Below are 22,270 nucleotides of genomic sequence, written 5' to 3' on the forward strand. Positions count from 1 at the left end.
GTGTTTTAATAGTCCCTTATGAGATATGTGATTTACAAATATTTTCTCCCAGTCTCAGACTTGTCTTTACATTCTTTTAAAAATATCTTTCAAAAAGTAGAAGTTTTTAATTTGGATCAAGTCCAATTTCTCAATTTTTTTCTTTCCTTCATCAAGTTTTTGGTGTTGTATCTAAGAAATATTTGCCTAATCTAAGGGCACAAAAGGTTTCAACTAATTTTTCTAGTGAAAATTTTAACGTTTTAGGCTTACATTTAGGTTGACAATCCATTTTCAATTATCTTTTGTATATGGTGTGAGGTATAAATCAAAGTTCATTCCCTCTCTCTCTCTGCATATGGATGTCCAATTGTTCCAGTATTATTTGTTGAAGACTATCCTTTCTCTGATGAGGTGCCTTTGCAACTTTGTCGAAAATCAATTGACCATATTTGTATGGGCCTATTTGGGGGCTCTCTATTCTGTTCCATTGATATATGCATCTATCTTTATACGAATAACACATTGTCATAATAAGTCTTTCAGGTCAAGTCCTATAAGTCTTAAAGCTTTGTTTTTCCATTTCGAAATTATTTTGGCTATTCTAGGTCCTTTGAATTTTCATATGCATTGTAAATTATATTGCGTGTATGATGATCAATGGGGGCAAAATTGGTTTCAACAATAGCTTTCTATTTCTTTAGGTCTTCTTTAACTTTCTCAGCAATTAAGTTTTCAGTGTACAGGTTTTGCATATGTTTTGTCAGATTTATACCTGTTTCCTACATTTGATGCTATCATCATCATATTTTTAATTTCAATTTCCAATTGTTGTAAATATATAGAAGTATAATTTATTTTGTATATTGATCTTGTATCATCAAACATTACTATACTTATTAGTTCCAGTAGCTTTTTTGTAGATGTCATATTATTTTTTACATTGTCATCTGTGAATAAAAGACAGTTTTACTTCTTCCTTTCACATTGGACATCTTTTCCTCATCATTCTTTTTTTTAAAGTTCATTTATTTTGAAAGAGAGAGAGAGAGAGAGAGAGAGAGAGAGAGAATCCCAAGCAGGTGCCACACTGTCAGTGAGGAATGTGACATGGGCTCGATCTCATAACTGCCATAACCTGAGCCGAAATCAAGAGTTAGAGGCTCAACCTACTGAGCCACCCAGGGGCCCCTTCCTCACCATTCTTTGCCAGACTGGTTAGAACCTGCAGTACCATGTTGAATATAAGTGTAAATGTGGGTATCTTTGCCCTGCTCCTAATCTTAGTGGAGAAAGCATTCAGGCTTTAGCCATAAGACATAATATTGCCTGTAAGATTTTTCAAAGATACTCTTTAGCTGATTGAAGAAGTTTTTTTTTTTTCTAGTTTGCTTTGAATTTTCATCAGGAATAGATGCCAAATTTTGTCAAATCATTTTCCTATTGTGATAATCATACGTTTCTTTTTCTTTTTTGGTCTGCTGAGATAGTGAATTACACTGATTGATTTTTGAATGTTAAACTAACCTAACATTACTGGGGTTAATTGCACTTGGTCATAATGTACCATAATTTTTATATATTGTTGTATTCAATTTTCCTAAATTTTTGTAAGAAATTTTCTGTCTATACTCCTCAAAGATGTTATTCTATAATGGTAATGCTTGACTCATAAAATGTATTAGTGGGTAATCCCTCACCTTCAATTTTCTGAAAGAGTTTGGGTAGGATTGGTATTATTTATTCCTTAAATATTTGGTAGAAATCACCAGGAAGAGTATCTGGCTTAGGAGTTTTCTTTTTGAGGAGATTTTAACTACAAATTCAATTTTATAAGTCAATGTAGGACTATTCAGATTATCTATTTCTTCTTCAGTGAGCTTTGCTAGTTTGTATATTTCAAAGGAATTACCAAAAATGTAGTTGAAGCCTTGCCACAGATCTGAAATCAGTTTTTCATTTCACTTTGCCTAGAAACAAAAGGAAAAGTAGATGAGTTTCACAGCCACGAAACATAGAATCAGAGACAAAAATACTGGACCACTGCTTTGCTTATGGGCTTTGTATAAGGCCAAAAAGTTTGAACTGGAGTTTGAACTTCACTTGTGATATATAGTGCTGTATTTATTTTAGCATGATTCTTTTTAAAGTCTGTTCCCACCAACCAAGTAGACTACTTGACTAGTTTCTATTTTCTGCATATGAGAAGGGATTAGGGCTGTTTCTCCTAATTTTAGAAATGCAGGCATACGTGACAAGTTGGTTTGTCTTGTTCACCCTGCAAGCAAAATTAAAATTAGCTTCTGAAAGGATTTACAGCTTAAAATTGCAGCCATAAAATTAGGTAAAAGTAACATGCTGTTCTTGGCAAATGAAGACAGAGATCCTGGTCTACTCTTTACTGGATTTGGGGGGAGGGGGTCTCCCTCTCATTTTTCTTCTAGTCATAAGGGATGGATTTGCTATGAGCCATTCTATTTCCCTGGTTCAGATCCTCCTCTCCATGTCATCTTTCCTCATCTCTGAGCAAGGCAAAACATCTTTAGCCTCATCTACATCAGTAGGCCTTAGAAACACTGGTGGTCCTTAGAGACATAGGCCTTATGCCTCTAAGGCCCACTGATGTAGATAATAATAGATAAATATTATTTTTATGGAAACAACCTGTATTTGTCTTCCATTCTGTCTCCTTCTTGTAGTTGCTACAGCTGGTGAACTCCACATGGGCTTACCATCCACCTCTGCTGGGCATTTGTTAGACTCTCTTTCCCTAGTATAAAATACAGAAATATCAGTGTCCTTAATCATTTGGACTCAATAACAGATGAGTTATTCTGTCAGGATATTTCCAGCAAAATGCAGCTTTTGTCCTGGAAGGCCCAATCCTTCCCATTTCTATAGGTTCAACTCTTAGACTGTTTATCGAGTCTTCCATCCTAACTTAGGCTCCCAACTAGAAAGCTCAAAGGATTTTGTTTGCAAATTTTTGGAATGATTTTCCTAAAGACCTCATATTATAAATGAGCGATACGGCTCTGGGCTAAGCCACTAAAGTCCATGGCACTGTATACCAAGACTAATAGCAAGAGTAGGCTCACAAAAAGCAGAAGGACATGCAGCCCCACCATACATGCACAGCTGAGGAAACTGAGGCCAGCCTAACCACTCAAAATAATCTTGTATATTTTTATTAGAAAACTATCATCCAAATTTATCTGAAGTAGTCAAAAGGGAAGACTGTTAGAGTGGACAGTGAATACCATAATTCAACATAAATAGTACCATTTTTGGAAAAGAGAGAATGTGACATTTAAGAAAGGATGTATGAATGTATAATATATGAATATATCACAATAAAATTGTTACAAAAAAGAAAAACATGTGACTAGAATTCACAGAGAAATGGATGGAATACAAGAAGCATTCGAAGAAAATGGAATCTCTGATAAATAGATGTCTACGAGTAGAATATTAGAGCTGATAGGTGGGTCTGCAATGGTAGGTTGACCCTGATTTAGAAGGGCCCTTAAATGTCATATTTAGATGTTGAACTTTGCAACTTTACAGGTAAGAAGGAGTAATCAAAGGTTTTTGAGAGAAGACAGAACATAGCATACCATCTCAATTATAGAAAGGTATCTCTTTACTTTTTCCAATGATACTTTATCTTTCTTCTTTTGATTATAGTTATCTCATTAGGTTTTAAGTTCCTTGTGTGAAATAAATGTTTTCTAAATATTTGTCTTTTTCCATAGTGGCCAGCATAGTGCCTTTATACACAGCAGATGTGCATTGACGGTTGTTCTCAAATCAGTGGATTAGATGTAAGATAGCCTTGGTTCTAGTCTTGTCCCTTGTTGGCCATGCCCCCTCTATTTAACTGTGCCTTAGATCCATTCACTTCTCCGCATCCAACCTCCATAACCCTTGTTCAGACCACCAACTTCTCTCATTGCAACAGTCTCTTAATTGGTTTCCCACCTCACTACCACCCCCTCCTGTCCATTATCCTTACTGCCACTAGAACATTTTTTTCTAAAATATCAATCTGATCAAGTTATTCCCTATTTAAAATTACTCAGTGACTTCTTGTTGCTCTGAGGATAAAAATCAACCTTCCCAACATGTCCTACAAGACTCTGTACCTAACATGTCCTACAAGACTCTGCATCTAACATGTCCTACAAGACTCTGCATGAGCAGGTATTTCCCTGCCTGTACAGTATCATCTCATGTTACTCTCCCCTTTACTTTCTTGTTTCAGTCACTGTGGCTTTCTTTAAGTTCCTCCTATGTGCCATGCTTTCTTTCACCACAGGGCATGTGCCTATATTGTTTTCTCTGCCTGGAAGATCCTCTGCTCACTCCCATCCCTTGACTTAGTTTATGCCACTTCATTCTTCAGACCTCAGTTGAACTAAACTTTCTTAGATAAACCTTCACTGATCACACCATGGAGGCCAAGTGCCCCTGTTATATGTCCTCATATCCTTCTGTTGGTGTCCTTTGTATCATATAGCACAATTATAATTAAAAGATTATCATTTACTCTCCCAATGTCTGTCTCCTCTACAAGGATATACAGCAAAGAAGCAAGTCTGTTTTATTTAATGTTATACTCCCAGGGTATAATCCAGTAGCTAGCACAGAGTAGGCACTCAGTAAGTCTTTGTTAAATGAAAAAATAATGCTTATGTCTTAATGACTTAAACATCGTAAATTTTCATAGCACCCTGTTTCTCTCTGTCACACTTTTCACAATTATTATTCTTTAAATATTTGTTTAAGTATTTATCTGTATCCCATATGAGAATGTAAGCTCCGTGATGGCAGGGACTCTATTTTTTAACAGGGTTGTAGCTTACACAAATGAAATGTACTGATCATAAATGTGTATTTTCATGAGTTTTGACAAATGTGTACACTCATAAACATCACTCCAAACAAAATATAGAACATGTCTGCCATCCCAGAAAGTACCCTTTTACCTACCAGTCAACATCACCTTCCCACCCCTGCAGAGATAACCACTATAATGGCTTCTATGATCATGTACTCCCTTTGCCTGTTCTAGAGCTTTGTATAAGTAGATTCATACCAAATGTGTTTTTATGTGTCTGGCTTCTATAATGTCTGTAAGATTCATCCATGCAGTTACACGAATCAATAGTTTGTTCATTTTTAAATTCTTGAACAGTATACCACAATTTGTTTATTCATTCACCCATTGATGGAACTATTTCCACCTTGGGGTTATTATGAATAAAGCTCTAAGGACGATTCCTATACAAGTTGTATTCAATGTTTTTATCATCATATCCCCAACACCTAGCATAGTGCCTGGCACAATGTTAGTTATAATTCTACTTTCCTTCCTGCTTTGGATATTAGAATGGAAGTAAGAGTGACTTGATTACAGAAACTTGAATACCATCTCAATTTTCTGAAAAGTAACTTGCAGAGTTTGTACTAACAATTACTTCAACACACCTCACAACCAAACTTGTTGCACAAGTGTGTGATATCATGTGGCACTCATAGTATTTCCCAATAAAATAGAGGATGCACAGTTATATTTAAATTTCCCAATAAACAACAAACAGGTTTTTAGTATAAGTGTGTCCCAAATATTGCATGGAACACATTTATGCTAATTTAGGACACACTTATAATAAAAAGTTTTTCCTTTTTTTTCTGAAATTCAAATTTAACTCCGCATCCTGCATTTTTATTTGCTAAATCTGGTCACCCTAACTATGTGTGAACTGTGGAGCCTTGTGTCCTTAGGCCCTTTCCAGCCTTAATGCTCAAAGATGCCTCACCTGCTCCCAGTGACTGGCCCTAGGAAATGCTGTTCTTTCATAGCCACTCAGTCAGTAGTTACTGGCAAGGGAAAGGGAGGCATCTATTTTAAGAACATTATGGGCAACATTTAGTTTGTCTATTTGTGTGTTAAGCGTTTGCTTGGCAAATTCATTTGAAAGTCTAACTGAGCAGTGCATCCCCTCAGGCCCTGGTTCATTCTGGCTGGCTCCGGTTTTTCAAGTGAAATCCAGCATGGCCATTTTCCTCCCTACCCCTACCCCAACCCCGTCCCCATCAGTTGTGTTTGTGAATGTGTGTGAACACAGACACATGTTGGAGGGAACTGCCTTCCTGAACTACTCAGTAATGTCTGGTGTCAGCTTCATCCTTAAAGTGTGGGTGACAAGTTCCACCTGATAGGGAGCCAGCTCCCACAGATCACTTCCTTCTTTCCCCAGAGCCTTTCATTCATAAAGTCAGAGGGAGTTGTTCTTAAAAGGCAAATGCACATTAAACATGGGACAAGATTCAGGTTGGTTTAGGGGCACCTGGGTGGCTCAGTCGGTTGAGTATCTGACTCTCAATTCCAGCTCAGGTCATGATCTCATGGTTCATGAGTTCGAACCCCACACTGGACTCTGTGCTGTCAATGTGGAGCCTGCTTCAGATTCGCTTTCTCTCCCTTTCTCTCTGCCCCTCCCCCATGCTCTCTCTCTGTGTAAACTAAATAAATAAGCTTAAAAAAAGATTCAGCTTGGTTTAGTGTGTGTATATGTTTAGATTTCAATGAACAGGTTGTGTTTTAAAATTGCTCAAAGTAAAGCCAGACTTTCTGTATTATTAGCATAAAGTTCAGAAACCTAGGCAGGTGCTTAAGGGGTCTGGTTTGGTGGATGAATACTAGCCGCGATCATGAATGTGGCCCCAGGAATAAGTCTGATCCAGCCAAAGAGGCCTCGCTGGGTTTCTGGGCCCTGAGATGACCCACAACTGATAAAATGGCACCTCAGCATCTTATATCACTTTTCCCCTTTTAGGAGTTTAGCTGTGCACTGAGATATGAAGCCCTGGCCTTGAGTCTTCACTTTGTAATTTAACTAGCAAGTGACACCAACTCTCTGAGATTTAGGTTTGTTTTGTTTTATTTTTTTAATCTGAAAAATGGACATATAAAAATTCTTCTTTTGTATGTTTCAAAAGTATCTATGAGAATCATATATGAAGGTTGTTTAGAAAGTGTAGAAATGGTACAAGTAATATTGTAAGATCAGTAAACTAATGTTGGTAAAAAATGCAAAAGAAGAAAAAGGGCACCTCTCTTGACCCTTATTTTTCTTTCCCTGACTCCTCAATTTCAGGGTAATTCTTGGAACTAGTGGCAGTGGGTCTGATGGAAAAAAACAAGAGGCAGAGAGTGAGGATACCTGGGTTCTTATGCCAACCCTGACACTGAACTTCCAATACTGAGGAAGTCATTAACAGCTAAGTTGTCATTTCTTCATCTTGAAAATGGAAAACAGGGGCGCCTGGGTGGCTCAGTCAGTTAAGCATCCGACTCTTGGTTTCGGCTCAGGTCATGATCTCATGGTGCATGAGCTCGAGCCCCACATCGGGCTTTGTGCAACAGTGCAGAGCCTGCTTGGGATTCTCTCTCTCCCCCCTCTGCTCCTCTCTCTCTCTCTCTCTCTCTCTCTCTCTCTCTCTCTGTCTCTCTCTCTCAAAATAAATACACTTAAAAGTAAAAAAAAAAAAAGAAAATGCAAATCAGTCATTGAGTGGACACCTGTTAGGTACAGCAGGCACAGTACTAGATACTGTAACTATAAATAATACCAGCTAACATATATTGAGCATACTATATCTGGCAAGCATTTCGTTAGGGGCATTATCTCTAACTTCATGAAATCCTATGAAGTAAAATATTACCCTTGTTTTAGAATTGACGAAATTGAGGCTTAAAGGGTTGGTTTAAATTGATTTGCCTTATGGTGAATAAACCAGTCTTCAATCTCAGGAGAACTTACTGTCTAGGAGGGTAGTTGTAGATAAAAAGAAATCATTGTAGGGCACTTGCATGGCTCAGTCGGTTAAGTGTCCAACGTCACCTCAGTTCATGATCTCACAGTTCGTGGGTTGGAGCCCCACGTCATGCTCTGTGCTGGCAGCTTGGAGCATGGAGCCTGCTTCAGATTCTGTGTCTCCCTCTTTCTGACCCTCCCCCTCACACTCTGATTCTCTCTCTGTTTGTCTCTTTCTCTCTCTCAAAAGTAAATTTTTAAAAAATTTTTAAAATTCAGGGGCATCTGGTGGCTCAATCGGTTAAACGTCCGATTTCAGCTCAGGTCATGATTTCATGTTTGTGGGTTCGAGGCCTGTATCAGGCTCTATGCTGACAGCTCAGAGCCTGGAGCCTGTTTCAGATTCTGTGTCTCCGTCTCTCCTGCCCTGCTCGTGCTCTGTCCCTCTCTCTCTCAAAAATAAATAAAAAATTTTTTAAAAACATTAAAAATTTTAAGAAATCATTGTAATATTGTATATGGGTTTATGTTTCTACACATATCTGTACATCCAAAATACCCATTTCAGACTTGTGGTAGGAAATCAAATGAGATTTGGTGTGAAAGGTGTTTTGAAGAAACCTGAAGTCATCAAAAGAGAAGAGTTCTGTTATGTTGTATGAACCCAGGATTGAGCAACCATTTCAACCATTTACTGAGCTACTTCAGGGAGTATTTATTATATTCCAAGGTGCATCTGAGTTTGCACTATGTAGAGTATTAACAGGCCCCAGCCTCTTTACAACACCACCTCTTCTATCTTCCAAAATCTGGTCACAATTATAAAATCCACACATTGCTTCAACTTCATCAGCATCAATCATCCATTGATTCTACTACCTTCTTCACTGCCTGTTACCCACCGCCTGCCTGTACTCACTTCCCTCCTTAGGAAGTCTAGATCCTTTTAACCACATATCTTTACCATATACCTTTGAATACCTTGCCGTTCTTTTCCTTTATCACGCTCCCCTAGCAGAAACCAACTTTGATTATATCTGATTCTTCTGCCAATGTGCATCTGTACCCACCTGGCTGAACAAGGCTAAAGAAAACATCATGGTGTTGATAGCTGATGTTCCTTTAAGTTCATGACCACTAACCTCAAGTGGGCCCTGTACTACAGTTTGTCATTCTTTCTCTACATTTGCTCCCTTGGTACTATCATCTAGTCTTGTATATACATACCAGTAGTGACAGAAATGGTGCTCACCAAATAATCCCTGTTCTCTCCTAATTTCCATGCTGTTAGGTCATCCACTCTGTCTAGTTCTTTCAATGGGGAATATGAGCACAGTGGGGAGAAACTATTAGCATCTGAGGTAGTAGAGTTGCTGGACATAAGCATCTTGGAAATTCAAATCACGTTTGGAAAGAAACCACTAAAGAGACCTGCCTATCCCTCATTGAATCATGACATGAACAAAAAATAAACCTCAGTTGCATTAAACCACTGAGATTTGGGGTTTTTTACTACAAAATAGTGGAGTTGTTACTGACTAAAGTACCATATGTACATGTCTAAGTTAGCCATGCTCCCTGGGACTCCAGATTCCATAGCCAGCTAGCTAGCTGATTTCTCCATTTAGATGTCTAATAGATATCTCAAAACCAAAATTCTTGATGCCCATGAAGGCCACCTCCTCCAACAGGAGATGTCACTCCTGTGCTCAAAACCATTCTTTTAAAAAAGTTTTTATTTAAATTTCAGTTAGCTGGGGCACCTGGGTGGTTCAGTTTGTTAAGCATCTGACTCTTGACTTTGGCTCAGGTCATGATCTCACAGTTCGTAAGTTCAAGCCTGGCATCGGGCTCCATGCTGACAGCGCAGAGCCTGCTTGGGATTCTCTCTCTCCCCTCTCTGCCCTCTCTGTCATATTCTGTGTGTGTGTGTCTGTCTCTGTCTCTCTGTCTCTCTCTATATCTCTGTCTCTCTGTCTCTTTCTCTCTCTCTCTCTCTGTCGAGCACAAGCAAGGGAGGGGCAGATAGAGTGGGAGACACAGAATCCCAAGCAGGCTCCAAGCTGTCAGCATAGAGCCTATGACCTGAGCTGAAGTCGTGCATTCAACCAACTGAGGCACCTAGATGCCCCTCAAAATAAATAAATAACTAATTTTAAAGAAATAAAATAAAATTCCATCTTTGTCCCAGCAATTAAAAAAATAAATATAAGCAAAAAATAAATAAATTCCAGTTGATTAACATAGTGTTATATTAGTTTCAGGTGTACAATAGAGTAATTCAGCACTTCCATACATCACCAGGTGCTCATCACGACAAGAACACTCCTGAATCCTCATCACCTATTTCTCCCATCCCCCCTGTCCTATCAGTTTGTTCTCTAGAGTTAAGAGTATGTTTCATGGTTTGTCTCTCTCTCTTTTTTCTTTGCTCGTTTGTTTCCAAAGGCAAAGTTCTTAGAGTGGTCTCTAAAATCTTTGATGATCTGGCTCCTGCTACATCTCTGACTTCCTCATCATTTCTATTCCCTTTATTCCATTCCAGCACTCTGGCCTCCTTGCTGCTCAGCCAAACATCAAGCATGTTCTCTCATCTATTGCCTTTGCTCTTGCTCTTCCCTTTGCCTGGAACACTCTTACCCAAGATTACTACCTAGCTCTCTCCCTCATTTTCTATAGCAGAGATTCTCAGACTTTACCATGCAGTAGAAACACCCGAAGTGCTTGTTAAAACACAGATTTCTGGGTCCCACTCTGAAGTTTATGATTGATTAGGTCTGGAAGGGGGCAATAATTCACATTTCTAATAAGTGTCCAGGGCTAATGACACTGGCCCAAGGACTATGCTTGAAGAAACACTGTTCTCTGCTCAGAAGTTACCTTATGAGCAAAGCCTTCCCTGACTTTCCTATATACAGTAACAAGCTGACTACAACATTTCATGTCCTTCTTGCCCTACCTTTATTTTCTTCTGTGACACATATGATCAGACAAATATGGATGTAGCATTTATTTGTTTACTGTTTGTCTTCCCCTCTGGATTGCAAACACCATGACAGCGGGGATTTGGTTTCACCTGTGGCTGTGTGATACAGCCTCTAGCTGCCATGCTTAGTGCAGTACCTAGCACATGGTAGATGCTTAATAAACATTTGTTGAATGAATGGTCAAGATAAAGTGTTGCACAGCCAGCTTCCTGTGACCTACGCTTCTGGAGGAACTTCTCACAAGAGTAAATCACTTTGGCCAACCATTCAGCCACTCCAGCTAAACTAAGCTGCTCTTATATTCTCACATCACATCTCTTGCTTCCTGGCTACCTTTTGTGTCATTGTCATCCCTGCCACCACTCCTGACAGAAAGCACTGGTGATGCCTGGAAAAACGTACTGACTTCTGGAAGGGACACTGTGATGTAAATGTCTATTTCAGGAAACCAAAGGGAGAGGGAGAATACCACACAGAGCCAGTCTAACACTTGTAACTCCATTGTTGTGAGATCAATTATTTCACAGCCCCTTACCAAGTACCTGCTTCTGCAAGGGCTAAAGAGAAGAATAAAACAGAGTTCTGTTTCCAGTCTGATGGCAGAACCAAATGTGTTGCGTCAAATATAGCAAAGAGGAGCGAGTAAAAACTTCTGCCTGAAATCACTGAAAGGCAAAAATTGGTGATGGTGGTGGTGGGGTGGGGTCTTCACCAAGAAGATGATGTTTGGGCTGGGTTTTGAAGAATGTGTAGAAGTTTGGTTTGTGATGAATGGGGAAAAAGGATAAGGAAAGCATTTTAGACAAAGGAACCAGCATCAGCAAACAGATAGATGTGATACTGGTGATAGATAGATACTGGTGATCTTAAAATATTTAACAATCAATTATATACAGACATCAACAATCCAAATATGTCCTCACCAAGCTGAGTGGATATCAGCCATAGATAAACTGGCATGGACATATCATTGCATATCACTTGACCCTCAGCTCCAGAGAGCAGCCGGAGTGTTACAGGAATGCCAAACAGTGTGGCCCAGCTAATATTAATGTAATATTAATAGCTGACACAAAGTGCTTACTGTGAGCCAGGCACTGTGCTTTTCGTGCTTTATCTTCTTGAATCCTCCAGCCAACCCCTATACAGTAGATATTGTTGCCATTTCCATTTCATACTTTAGGTCACTTGTCTAAGGTCAATCCCATCTAGGCTGGGATTTAAGCCTATACAGATTGACTCCAGAGCTTATACACTTAACTAAGGTATACTGCCTCAGGTAATGACTAGATCCTAGGATGCCCTTCTAATACTGTGGGAATATACAAAGAGGTAAAATATGTTGATCTTTCTCTTATCAACATTATTGTTTGGTTGAGGAAACAAGACTCTCAATCATGCAACCTAAGAAACATTGCAAGGGCTGTCCCACAGCAACATGTGACACTTGTTCAATAGGCAGAATACTCAGGGCCTGCTGTGTCTTTTTACTGAGCTGGAGTACTCATGGAAGAAATGGAACCTGAACTTGGCCTTGAGGGGTTTTAAATAGTGGGAAGAATATGGAATTAGGATAACAATTGCTAACAGTGTGACATGGACCAAAGTTATTTCCTTCAGAGTTCTTATCTGTAAAATGAGTGGTGTGGCTTAGACTATAGTTCTTAGCAGAAATACCCTACCCCTAGGAGGTATTTTGGAAATTGTGAGGGCACTTTTCATTGTTAAAATGATTAGGGGGTGTGGCCCTTTTAGGAGCCAGGAATGATAGGTGTTCTACACACTACAAAGAATTGTCTTGTATCTTTCCCTCCATTTAGAAGACTTCTGGACATTCAGGGAAGTGAAAACTGTTTATAATTTTCTGAGCCTAGAACATAACCACATGCTACATATGGCCATGAGTTGTTTCCTGGTTTTATTATTACTGATTAAAACTACACAGTAAATAGGGGCATCTGGGTGGCTCAGTAGATTAAGTGTCTGACTTCGGCTCAGATCATGATCTCACGGATTGTGGGTTCAAGCCCCACATCAGGCTCTGTGCTGACAGCTCAGGGCCTGGAGCCCGTTTTGGATTCTGTGTCTCCCTCTCTCTCTGCCCCTCCCCTACTTATGCTCTGTCTCTGTCTCTCCCTCTCTCAAAAATATATAAACATAAAAAAAATTTTTAGATTAAAAAAACCTTCACAGTAAATAAAGGAAATATTGAACTTTTTTCCCCCAGAACTTTACCAGGAGTTATTCACCATTTCAGAGAATTACCATAGTAATAGCAACACTATTCATCGTACTTGAGTCACCAATACTACATCCCAGTGTCATTCTGCTTCAGCAGGCTGTCCCATTCATAGTGATTCTACACTGAGTTGCTAGCCTCTGACAACTTCATTCCATCTTCTAATATAGTGATGTATGAGCATTTACATATTGGAATATATATTGTTTCATTATAAATGGCTTTTGTTTTTGCTTTGCAATACAATTATGGCATAATATGTGCTTTTTAAAGTATTGCTTACATCTTTATTATAACTTATTCCTATGAATTTTTTTTCAAGATGCCAAGAAAGAATAATATACATTCACAATTAAAAAAATGGTGTGCCAGTCTGATAGAATTAAGAATGGCTGTACCAGATGATCTCTCAGGGCCTTTCCAGTTCTAATTTTCTGCGGATGTAGGGAGGGGTTGGGTTTTGAGAGGAATCCAGAGAGAATTCCAGGATGGGAATGACACTAGTGATGTGATCTGGTTGAGAAGGAGTTGGAGTATCCCCAGACAAGCCAGGATAGGGAAGAAACTTCCTCAGAGCCTGGACTTGTCATGTTCCCTGGAAACAACTTCTTTCATTCCTCCCCCTGACTGTAATTGAAGACTCCTGGGGGATCTGCCAGGGCCAGAATTACAGGAAATTGCCTTGTGGCCAGTGGGTCTTCTCTAGTTACTTTCCTCAGTGACAGAGGGCAGTGATGGCTTCCTGTCTGTTAGCTGGATGTCTTTGCCTCCTTGTTCTGCCAAGTTCCCAAGAAACCTTAGCTTCTGTTACTTACATTTTTATTCAGTGCCTGTTAATAGGATTTTATCCTCTATATTCTCCAGCTCTGTTGCTTCAGGCCTCCTTGCTCTATGCTAGTAATCTTGAAAGTTTTGGTCCATGATAGGCAAATTTTATGGGACACCAAAAAGGCATTGTTTGGAAGTAGGCCACAGCTCCAAATGGATACTACTTCAACTTTGGCAATGCCTGTTGAGTCCTCTCCCTTAAAGAGGATGACTTTTATCATTTAGTAATATAATTGCTTTTCTTCTTCCTAATTATATGTGCTCATTGAAGACTGCTTGTAAAATACAGAAGTATATGTAGAAGCAAATGCAAATTATCCACTATCCCAAGAAATATAGTACTCAACATTAGGCAAAGGTGACAGCATGGGTGAAGGTTAAATTCAGAGCTGGTCTGTCTCTCTATTCTCTATCCTATGCCAGCCCCCTGCTTCCTCCTCCCACAGCACCTCTTGATCTCACCCTTATGAATACTTGCCTGTCCTATATACCATAAAATGGAGGGCAAACTGGAAAGTGTACAATAGCACTTACCATGTCAAAGGCATATAAGAGAGATAAAATATCTCATATCAAGAAGGTGTTTGGAATCTAAAATAACAATATTTTGTCATAGCTCTGCCATCACTACCTTATTACCGAGGTGTTGTGGTGATAAAGTGTTGTGGGAATGTCTAAAGAGATAAGAGACCATCTGCGAAATTCACAGTGCTCCCTGGGGATTAGGAAAATACTCACAGTACAAAGAGGCAAGAATGATTAAGTATGAGACTGGCTCATAAATATGCCCTTCTCTTTTGAAAAAAAAAAAAACCAGCCAACATTAAACAAAAAAGTTGGATGATACTAAATCCATCCTAGAGATAAAGTTCTTGTTATAGATAATAGTTAGAATTTATGTTTTGCTCTTTTTTCCCAAGGTGGATAGGGTCAGAATGGCACTTTTCTCATTTTTGAGCCCTTGCATTGAGGCTCTGGTAGACAGAGGACTTAGAAAACTCTAAGACATAAAGGTTAAGGTCAAGATTTTTGAGTTAGTCAGATATGGGTTCAAATCCCAGATCCATTCATATGGTCATCAAAACTTCTTATGTGCCATCCACTCTTGTAGACACTGGGGATATAATATCAGACAATATAGATAAGGCTATTACTTAAATGCAGCTTACATTCTAGTCGGGGGAGAGGGGATGTTTAATGCTGAAAGGATAGCATAGTAATATGATGGAAGTAATGGGGCTGCCTTAGGTTGAGTAGTCAGGAAAAGTCTCTCTGAGAATAGACAATTGAACTAAGACCTGGATGATGAAAAGAGGCCAGCAATAAAAAACATCTAGAAGAGCATTCCAGGCAGAAGTAACAGCAAGGGCAAAGGCCCTGAGGCAGGAACAGGCTTAAGCTTTTATAGAACGAATACCAGTGTGATTGAAGAAGAGTGAGCCAGGGAAAGAGTGAAAAGGTGAGGTTAGACAGGGTCAGTACATGTCAGGTCATGCAGAGGCTTTGCAGAAATTCAGCTAGTAATAATAATCATCATCATAGTAAGGCAGATAAGAAAGAAGGAAATTGAACACTTTGGGGTATACTGTATGGTACCAACTGAGGAATTTGGATCTCACTGGGCACAGGACTGTTAATGTAAGGTCTGAATGATGTGTTGCAAATAGAGCCTGAGGAGAAAAATTCCAAGAGCAGAGTACAGGGTGGCCATTTTTACCTATCATTACATTTCTAGCCCTTGAATTTCTCTCCAGTTCTCTGCTACAGCTACTGCTTTCTCACTGAACACAAATACACAAGTCCACTATGACTCAACATTACCATCAAATGAGACGATTAAGCCACTCTAAATTTACTTGGTTAGGAGGAGTGTGGCTAAGGGTTAGGTTCCCTGGGGCTACATTGCTTCTTGGTTCACATAGTTTACTAACTTTTCTCTCTCTCTTTTTTTTTTTTTTAAATAGGGAGAGAAGAAGTCCTATGGAAAGCCATGTGGAGGCCAAGACTGCAGTGGAGGCTGTAAATGCTTTCCTGAGAAAGGAGCGAGAGTAAGTTGCTTCTTCCATTGCTGAAAGACACATACTCAGAGGAGTTGTGACCTGAAGTGTGTGTGTTTTCTTTAGAATTAGGCTGCTTAGAATTTACTCTTATGACTTCATCAAACAAGAAAAGTGATAAGGACCAGCTGGAAGGAGCTTTGCTAGCCAACTGAGAGGCAGAACTAGATTGGTCAAAGTCCCTGAGGGACCAGGAGGAGGTTTCCTTCATTGACTTAATGCCAAGGTTTCCTCAAGGTTTCATCTGGAGTACTTCCAAAAGCCAATTTGGTGGTGAAGAACCAGATTATGTTTGTAGATATACATAAATTTTCATAGCTCATTAAAAATCTTTTGTATCATTTTTTATTTTAGAGAGAGAGAGTGCAAGTGGGAGAGAGAGGCAGAGGGAGAGAGGGAGAGAATCTCAAGCAGGCTCCACGCTCAGCATGGAGCCCAACACGGGGATTGATCTCATGATCTCATAACTGTGAGATCATGACCTGAGCCGAAATCAAGAGTCAGACACTCAACCCACTGAGCCACCCAGGCACTCCTCATAGCTCATTTGTATCAACTTGGTTCTTCTCTCTGGGAAACAAGTGGTCCAATTGTTATCTACAGACTATGGATATGACTCATCAAAAATCAAGGGTTTACAGCGTAGCCAAAAATATGGATGACTATTGCACACAAAGAATGATTTGTTGATATTACATTAAAACTTAGGATTTGTTTAGAAGCATGATGTGATGTATTCAGTGTCTTGTTCCTTATTAGCAATGCACAGTTCAAACAGTGCAGATTGCAGTGAACACAGTGCATTTGCACAGCATTTCCATCAGTCCCTGTATATGCATACGGGAAGCATTACTCCAGATAATTTGTACCTCTACTTCTCACAGAACAAACCTACATCTTTAGCGTGACTCATAAAAAAAGCATTTGAGGGGGTTCAATCTTGAAAAAATAAAATAGAATCTATGCTTCTGGGATTTATGGCCACCGTTTAGAATTCATATCTTCTGACTTACTGCATTGCGTCTGTAATCTCATCACACTCAAGCCTAAGAGCTTCCGCTGTCAAAGAGAGGTAGCATAAATAGGTCAACCAAACCCTCAAAACATAGCCAAACAGGGAACAGAGTGACCACTCCACCTTCTCTTTCATTATCTTCCATTTAGAGTAAAGTGAAATATCAAACTATGCCAGAATTTGAAGGAAGAGAAAAAGCTGTCTTCTCATCAAAAGGGACCAGACCCATTATACGTTAAAGGCACTGACTTAGAGAATCCTAAAATATCAGAAAGAGAAAGTATCTTAGTGAGCTTCTCATCTTATCCACCGATTGTACAGAGGAAGCAGAGTCTGAGAAGGAAAATGACTTCCTGGGGTCACACAGCAAATTGATGACAGATTCATACTATTACTTGGGTCCTTTGATTTCTTGCCTATTTACTTTTACCCACTGGTGCCTTCCAGAGAAGTCATGTTCACCGTAGTCACCAGAGCCCGTGCCTTTGCCTCTGATCTACAATCAGGATACACTTCAGAAAACAGATAATTCTATAATAAGTATATGAATACGTTCTCAAGCAGCATGCAAGCGATATAGGCAAAGCAGAAGTCTCCTTTGAGACTCTAGTCCCTCTATTGTCTTCCTGGTCTTTCCCTGTACACAGAGATATGTAGAAATATGAATAAAACTAGTTTCATTTTCTGTATTTTTTTTCCCAAAACCCCATCCTAAGTATATATTCTGTGCCTTGTTTAGTTTTTGGATTTTTTAGCCCTTTAATATGTTTTATTTTTAGAAAAACACATTTTTTAAGGTTTATTTTATTTATTTTGAGAGAGAAATAGAGCGCGTGTGTGAAAGGGGCATAGAGAGAGGGAGAAAGAATCCCAAGAAGGTTCCATGCTGTCAGCATGGAGCCTGACACAGGGCTCGAACTAACGAACTGTGAGATCATGACCTAAGCTGAAATCAAGAGTCAACCACTTAACCGACAGAGCCACCCAGGAACCCTGCCATTTGATATGTTCTTAAGATCTTTTTCCCTATCCCTTAGTTTAACCCAGCCATTCATTCCCCTTTTGGTGAACATTTAGGTTTTTTCCCAAATGTTTGCCATTAAAAAAAAATGGCAGTGATACAGTGGAAATCCTTGAACAGATCTTGTGCTTATGTCTAGCATAGATACTAAGGATCAGAATTTCCAGATACAAGATAATAGATATTTTTAATTTTCAAAGCTAATGCTCACTTACCCTGTAAAACATTTCAATTTACACTCCCATCAGCATTGTACAAGAGCTCCCACGTTTCTATACCCTTGCCAATACTTGATATTTTTGCTGATATGGGTAAAATCATCCCAATTCCCAGACTGCATGTGATGTTAAGTGTTATTTGACATACTCATTGAACAAATTTTGTATTTCTTCTGCAAATATCTTGGATATGTCCTCTACCTACTTTCATCATGGGTGATTCTTATTGACTTACTTTACCTCTGCGAAGGTATAATAAATAAAAATGGCCCAGGTGAAACTGATGAGATTTGAAGTTTGACACAAAAGGGCATTTCCTGGCAGGTTATAGGGGATATAGGAGGTGGTTGGTCAGACCCCACAACCAGGGAACTGAGAAGCAGATCCAGGCTGTTTGTCGGGTTGCAGAGCCTTTAAAAGTAGAAAATATTTTTTTAACATTTATTCATTTTTGAGAGACAGAGAGAGACAGAGCATGAGCAGGGGAGGGGTAGAGAGAGAGGGGGAGACACAGAATCCAAAGCAGGCTCCAGGCTCTGAGCTGTCAGCACAGAGCCCGATGTGGAGCTTGAACCCACAAACCGTGAGATCGTGACCTGAGCTGAAGTCAGACCTTAACTGACTGAGCCACCCAGGCACCCCAAAAGTAGAAAATCTTCTTATATATCTGAACAGAGGTTAGTCCTACACCAGATAGACATGACTAAGGTGACCTCATTGTTTAACCTCTGGCTGAGATTTTGATCTTTGAAGATGGAAGGCAGTGGACTTCCTCAGTATGGAGCTCTCATTTGGGTTCCAAACATCTGGAGCCCTAGTCTGTCTTCTCCTTTGAAAACATGAGTGGTTGAAGGGATGTGGGACTGAGGAAAATAAAATATCACCACAAGGATTTTTTTTCAATATTTAAAAGATTCAGAGTCTGCACAGTTAAACATGGTCCTAAAGTTTATTTGTGAAGTCTGAAGTTGCTGGGAACGTTTGTCAAGGTTATTGAGCCAGACCAAGCTGTATTTCATGAGTCAAGACCAGGGATGTCCTATTTCCCAGATAGATCAGGAGGCCGGTGCACGTGGGGCAGACCCTGTGAACACGGATGCTTGAAGCCGCCTGGGCCACCAGGTCCCTTTTAGTCTTTCCCCCCTACCCTCCTGCGTTCCCAGGGCCAAGCAGGATTGTTTAAACTGGCCCCAGCACTGTTGACCCTGCAGGGCAGCCTCTTGGTACCCCTTTTGTGCAGATGTCAGAAAGATTTGAAACTGTTTTCCTTAGCCGAGCAGCGGGCCCCATTCGGATTTCAAGCTGTTCCTCTTGAGCTCGGTGAGCTGGGAGGGGAACAGAACGTTGGGTCACCCCTGAGATATGCTGCAGCCCTTGGCTGGCCCGTCTCCTGCCTTGGGGAAACATCAAGCACATAGCTTGCCAGGCAGTGTGTACTTTTCCTTTGCCAGAGGCCTCTTGAAATGACTAGGACATTTACACAACACCTAGCACTCCTGCACACAACTGCAATCCAACCCGTTTCTGGCTTATGCTCTCTCAAACTGCCTTCTCGAAAGTATGCCCTGCCTGGTAACAGCCTCTGCCTAGCATTGCTGCACTGCTCTGTACGTTTTCAAAGATCTTCTCCCAGGGTCCGTATGAGCTCCATGCAACAAGTAAAGAAACTGATAAGTGATTTTGCCCAAGCTCCCTAGCCTGTTAGTGGCTAAACTTTATTTAGCCTACATTAGGAGAACGGCGACTTTATAAAATGGCACCCCTGCTAATGTTAAACAAAGGGAGGGGCACCTGGGTGGCTCAGTCAGTTAAGTGTCAGAGCTCAGGTCAGGATCTCAAGGTTCCTGGGTTGGAGCCCTGCGTTGGGCTCTGTGCTGACAGCTCAGAGTCTGTAGTCTGCTTTGGATTCTGTGTCTCCCTCTTTCTCTGCCCCTCCCCCACTCCCGCTCTGTCTTGCTTTCTCTCAAAAATAAATAAACATTAAAACAATAAGAAAGGATATTTTCCCCCCAGACATTGCAATTTGGACTTACTGTTTGACTTTCAGTTTCCTTTCTCAGGGATATGTTTTATTTTATGGGAGAACTGTTCTTTGGACTTTTTATCTTCCCTAGTATTATTTTTTTTTACATTAAATTGAACAAAATATATCAGTTTTCCATTTTCATCTCTTCCCAAGTTTTCTCTACTGGATTTGCAAGCTACCTCTGCATTGTTTTCCATCGGCGTGTTTGTCTGAATCGGGAACAGGTGGACTGTTTGTTCTGTTCTGAGCCTGTTATTCCTTAATACTATTGCAGGGGCACCTGGGTGGCTCAGTTGGTTAAGCTTCTGACTTTGTCTCAGGTCGTGATCTCAAGGTCCGTGGGTTCGAGCCCTGCATAGGGCTCTGTGCTGACAGCTCAGAACCTGGAGCCTGCTTCAGGTTCTGTGTCTCCCTCTCTCTCTGACCCTGTCCCGCTTGTGCTCTGTCTCTCTCTTTCTCTCTCTCTGAAAAATAAACATTAAAAAAATTTAATATTATTTCAGAATTTTCCCTGTTTTAACAGTGTTCTGACATTTATATATCACACTGAGCTCCTAATTATCCATGCCATCTAAAGGAACATTATCATAGATTATCCCAAGCCACAGGGAATATTTGGGTTCCTCCCAACCCCGATAAGTGCTGTGTGCCCCTGTTGTTCGGCTATGTCCTAGCTAGAGAGTTAAGCGTGAAACAGCACAGATTTCTTAAATCCTCATCTCATGCCTGCATCCTGCTGCTTCTCTGTCAGAAACTGCGTGTTTCCCATGAATTCCAGGACCAGATGCATTAACCACTAAGTTTTTGTTTTGTTTTGTTTTGTTTTTGTTTTTGTTTTTGTTTTTGTTTTTGTTTTTACTCTCCTCCTGCAAACAGCTGGCATTCCCTGTGTCAGCTGCCTGGTTCCATGGCTACCAAGAGGCCTCTCCATTGGCTCCTGATTTAGGCAATGTTTATGTGCATCTTTCCCTTCTCCCTATGTACCCACCCCCCCATACATACCCCTGTGCAGACCAACCACTGCCACACACACCAATGTCCTTATCCTCTAACTCCTCCAGAGTCAGAGCTCATATTGCACATGACCTCCTTGGGTGGCCAGGCCTTGCTCCAGCTGCCTGCACTCAAGTGCCTTCATTGCCCCACCCACTCTTCAGCCCTCCACGGGCTGGCCTCGCTGCAAACACTGGTCACCAGTAACCTGCTTGCTGCCAAACCCAAAGAACATTTTTCATTTTTAAAAAAACTCTTCTTTCACTTCTCTGCTGCACGAGATACCATCTTCTTTCCTGAAACTCTCTATTCCCTTGGATTTCATAATGTTCTCTCCTCGTTTTTTCCCTACAATTTGGGACTCCCCAGGGTTTTGTCCTCATCCTATTTCTCTTCTTGCTGTAGGCCTCTCCCAAAGTGGTTTCATATATGCCAGGGATTTCCACTCCCACCAATACAATGATAAATATTAAATCTGTATCTTTTGCTCAGACCTTTTTCCTTAGCTTCAGGTCAGCACAGTCAATTTCTGCTTGGATTTCTACTTGCACCACAACCATATCTCATATAGAATTCAACTATCAATCCCTACCAGACGTGTCCCTTTCTAAGTCTTAGCTATGTCTTCTCTATCTCAGCAAATGGCACCACCAAGCACTTTATTTGATCAAGCCAGAAACCTGGGAATTGTTCTTTCTTTTCTTCACTACCACCTCCAATTCATCTTCACATTCTGCCCACATCCTCCTAAACAAAGCCCAAATTCATCCGCTCTTCTCCATACCTGTCTGTCCACTCCAGACCTGTATAATGTCTTGTCTGAATTACCATAATAGCCTCCAGACTGGTCTCCGAATCGCCAGTCTCACTCTTTTCCATTCATTTGCCACTCTGCTATCATAATCTTTCCAAAACATAAATATGATCATGAAACTCTTGCTCAAAATCCTTCAGTGGCTCCCCATAGATCTCACAATAAAATCTTAGCTCTAGTAGGGCTTACAAAGTCCTCTGTGGCTTGGCACTTCACTGCCTCTCCAACATTATCTCTCGTTGGAGCCTCCTCCTTCGGAAAACAAAGCCA

The 22,270-nt window shown here is 40.3% G+C and overlaps 1 protein-coding gene across 1 annotated transcript in view; it reads left to right on the forward strand.

Annotated features, from left to right (window-relative positions):
• The window catches only part of LOC109253654 (collagen alpha-6(IV) chain), a 249,875-nt gene that overhangs the window by 77,127 nt on the left and 150,478 nt on the right, over positions 1-22,270 (forward strand). The window contains exon 2 of the mRNA XM_053891342.1: positions 15,821-15,904. Within this exon, the coding sequence (XP_053747317.1) occupies positions 15,821-15,904 (84 nt within the window). The remainder of the gene's footprint in view (positions 1-15,820; positions 15,905-22,270) is intronic.

This window comes from Panthera pardus, unplaced genomic scaffold (genome assembly GCF_024362965.1).
Source record: "Panthera pardus isolate Hobbes unplaced genomic scaffold, ASM2436296v1 HiC_scaffold_27, whole genome shotgun sequence".
Lineage (NCBI taxonomy): Eukaryota > Metazoa > Chordata > Mammalia > Carnivora > Felidae > Panthera > Panthera pardus.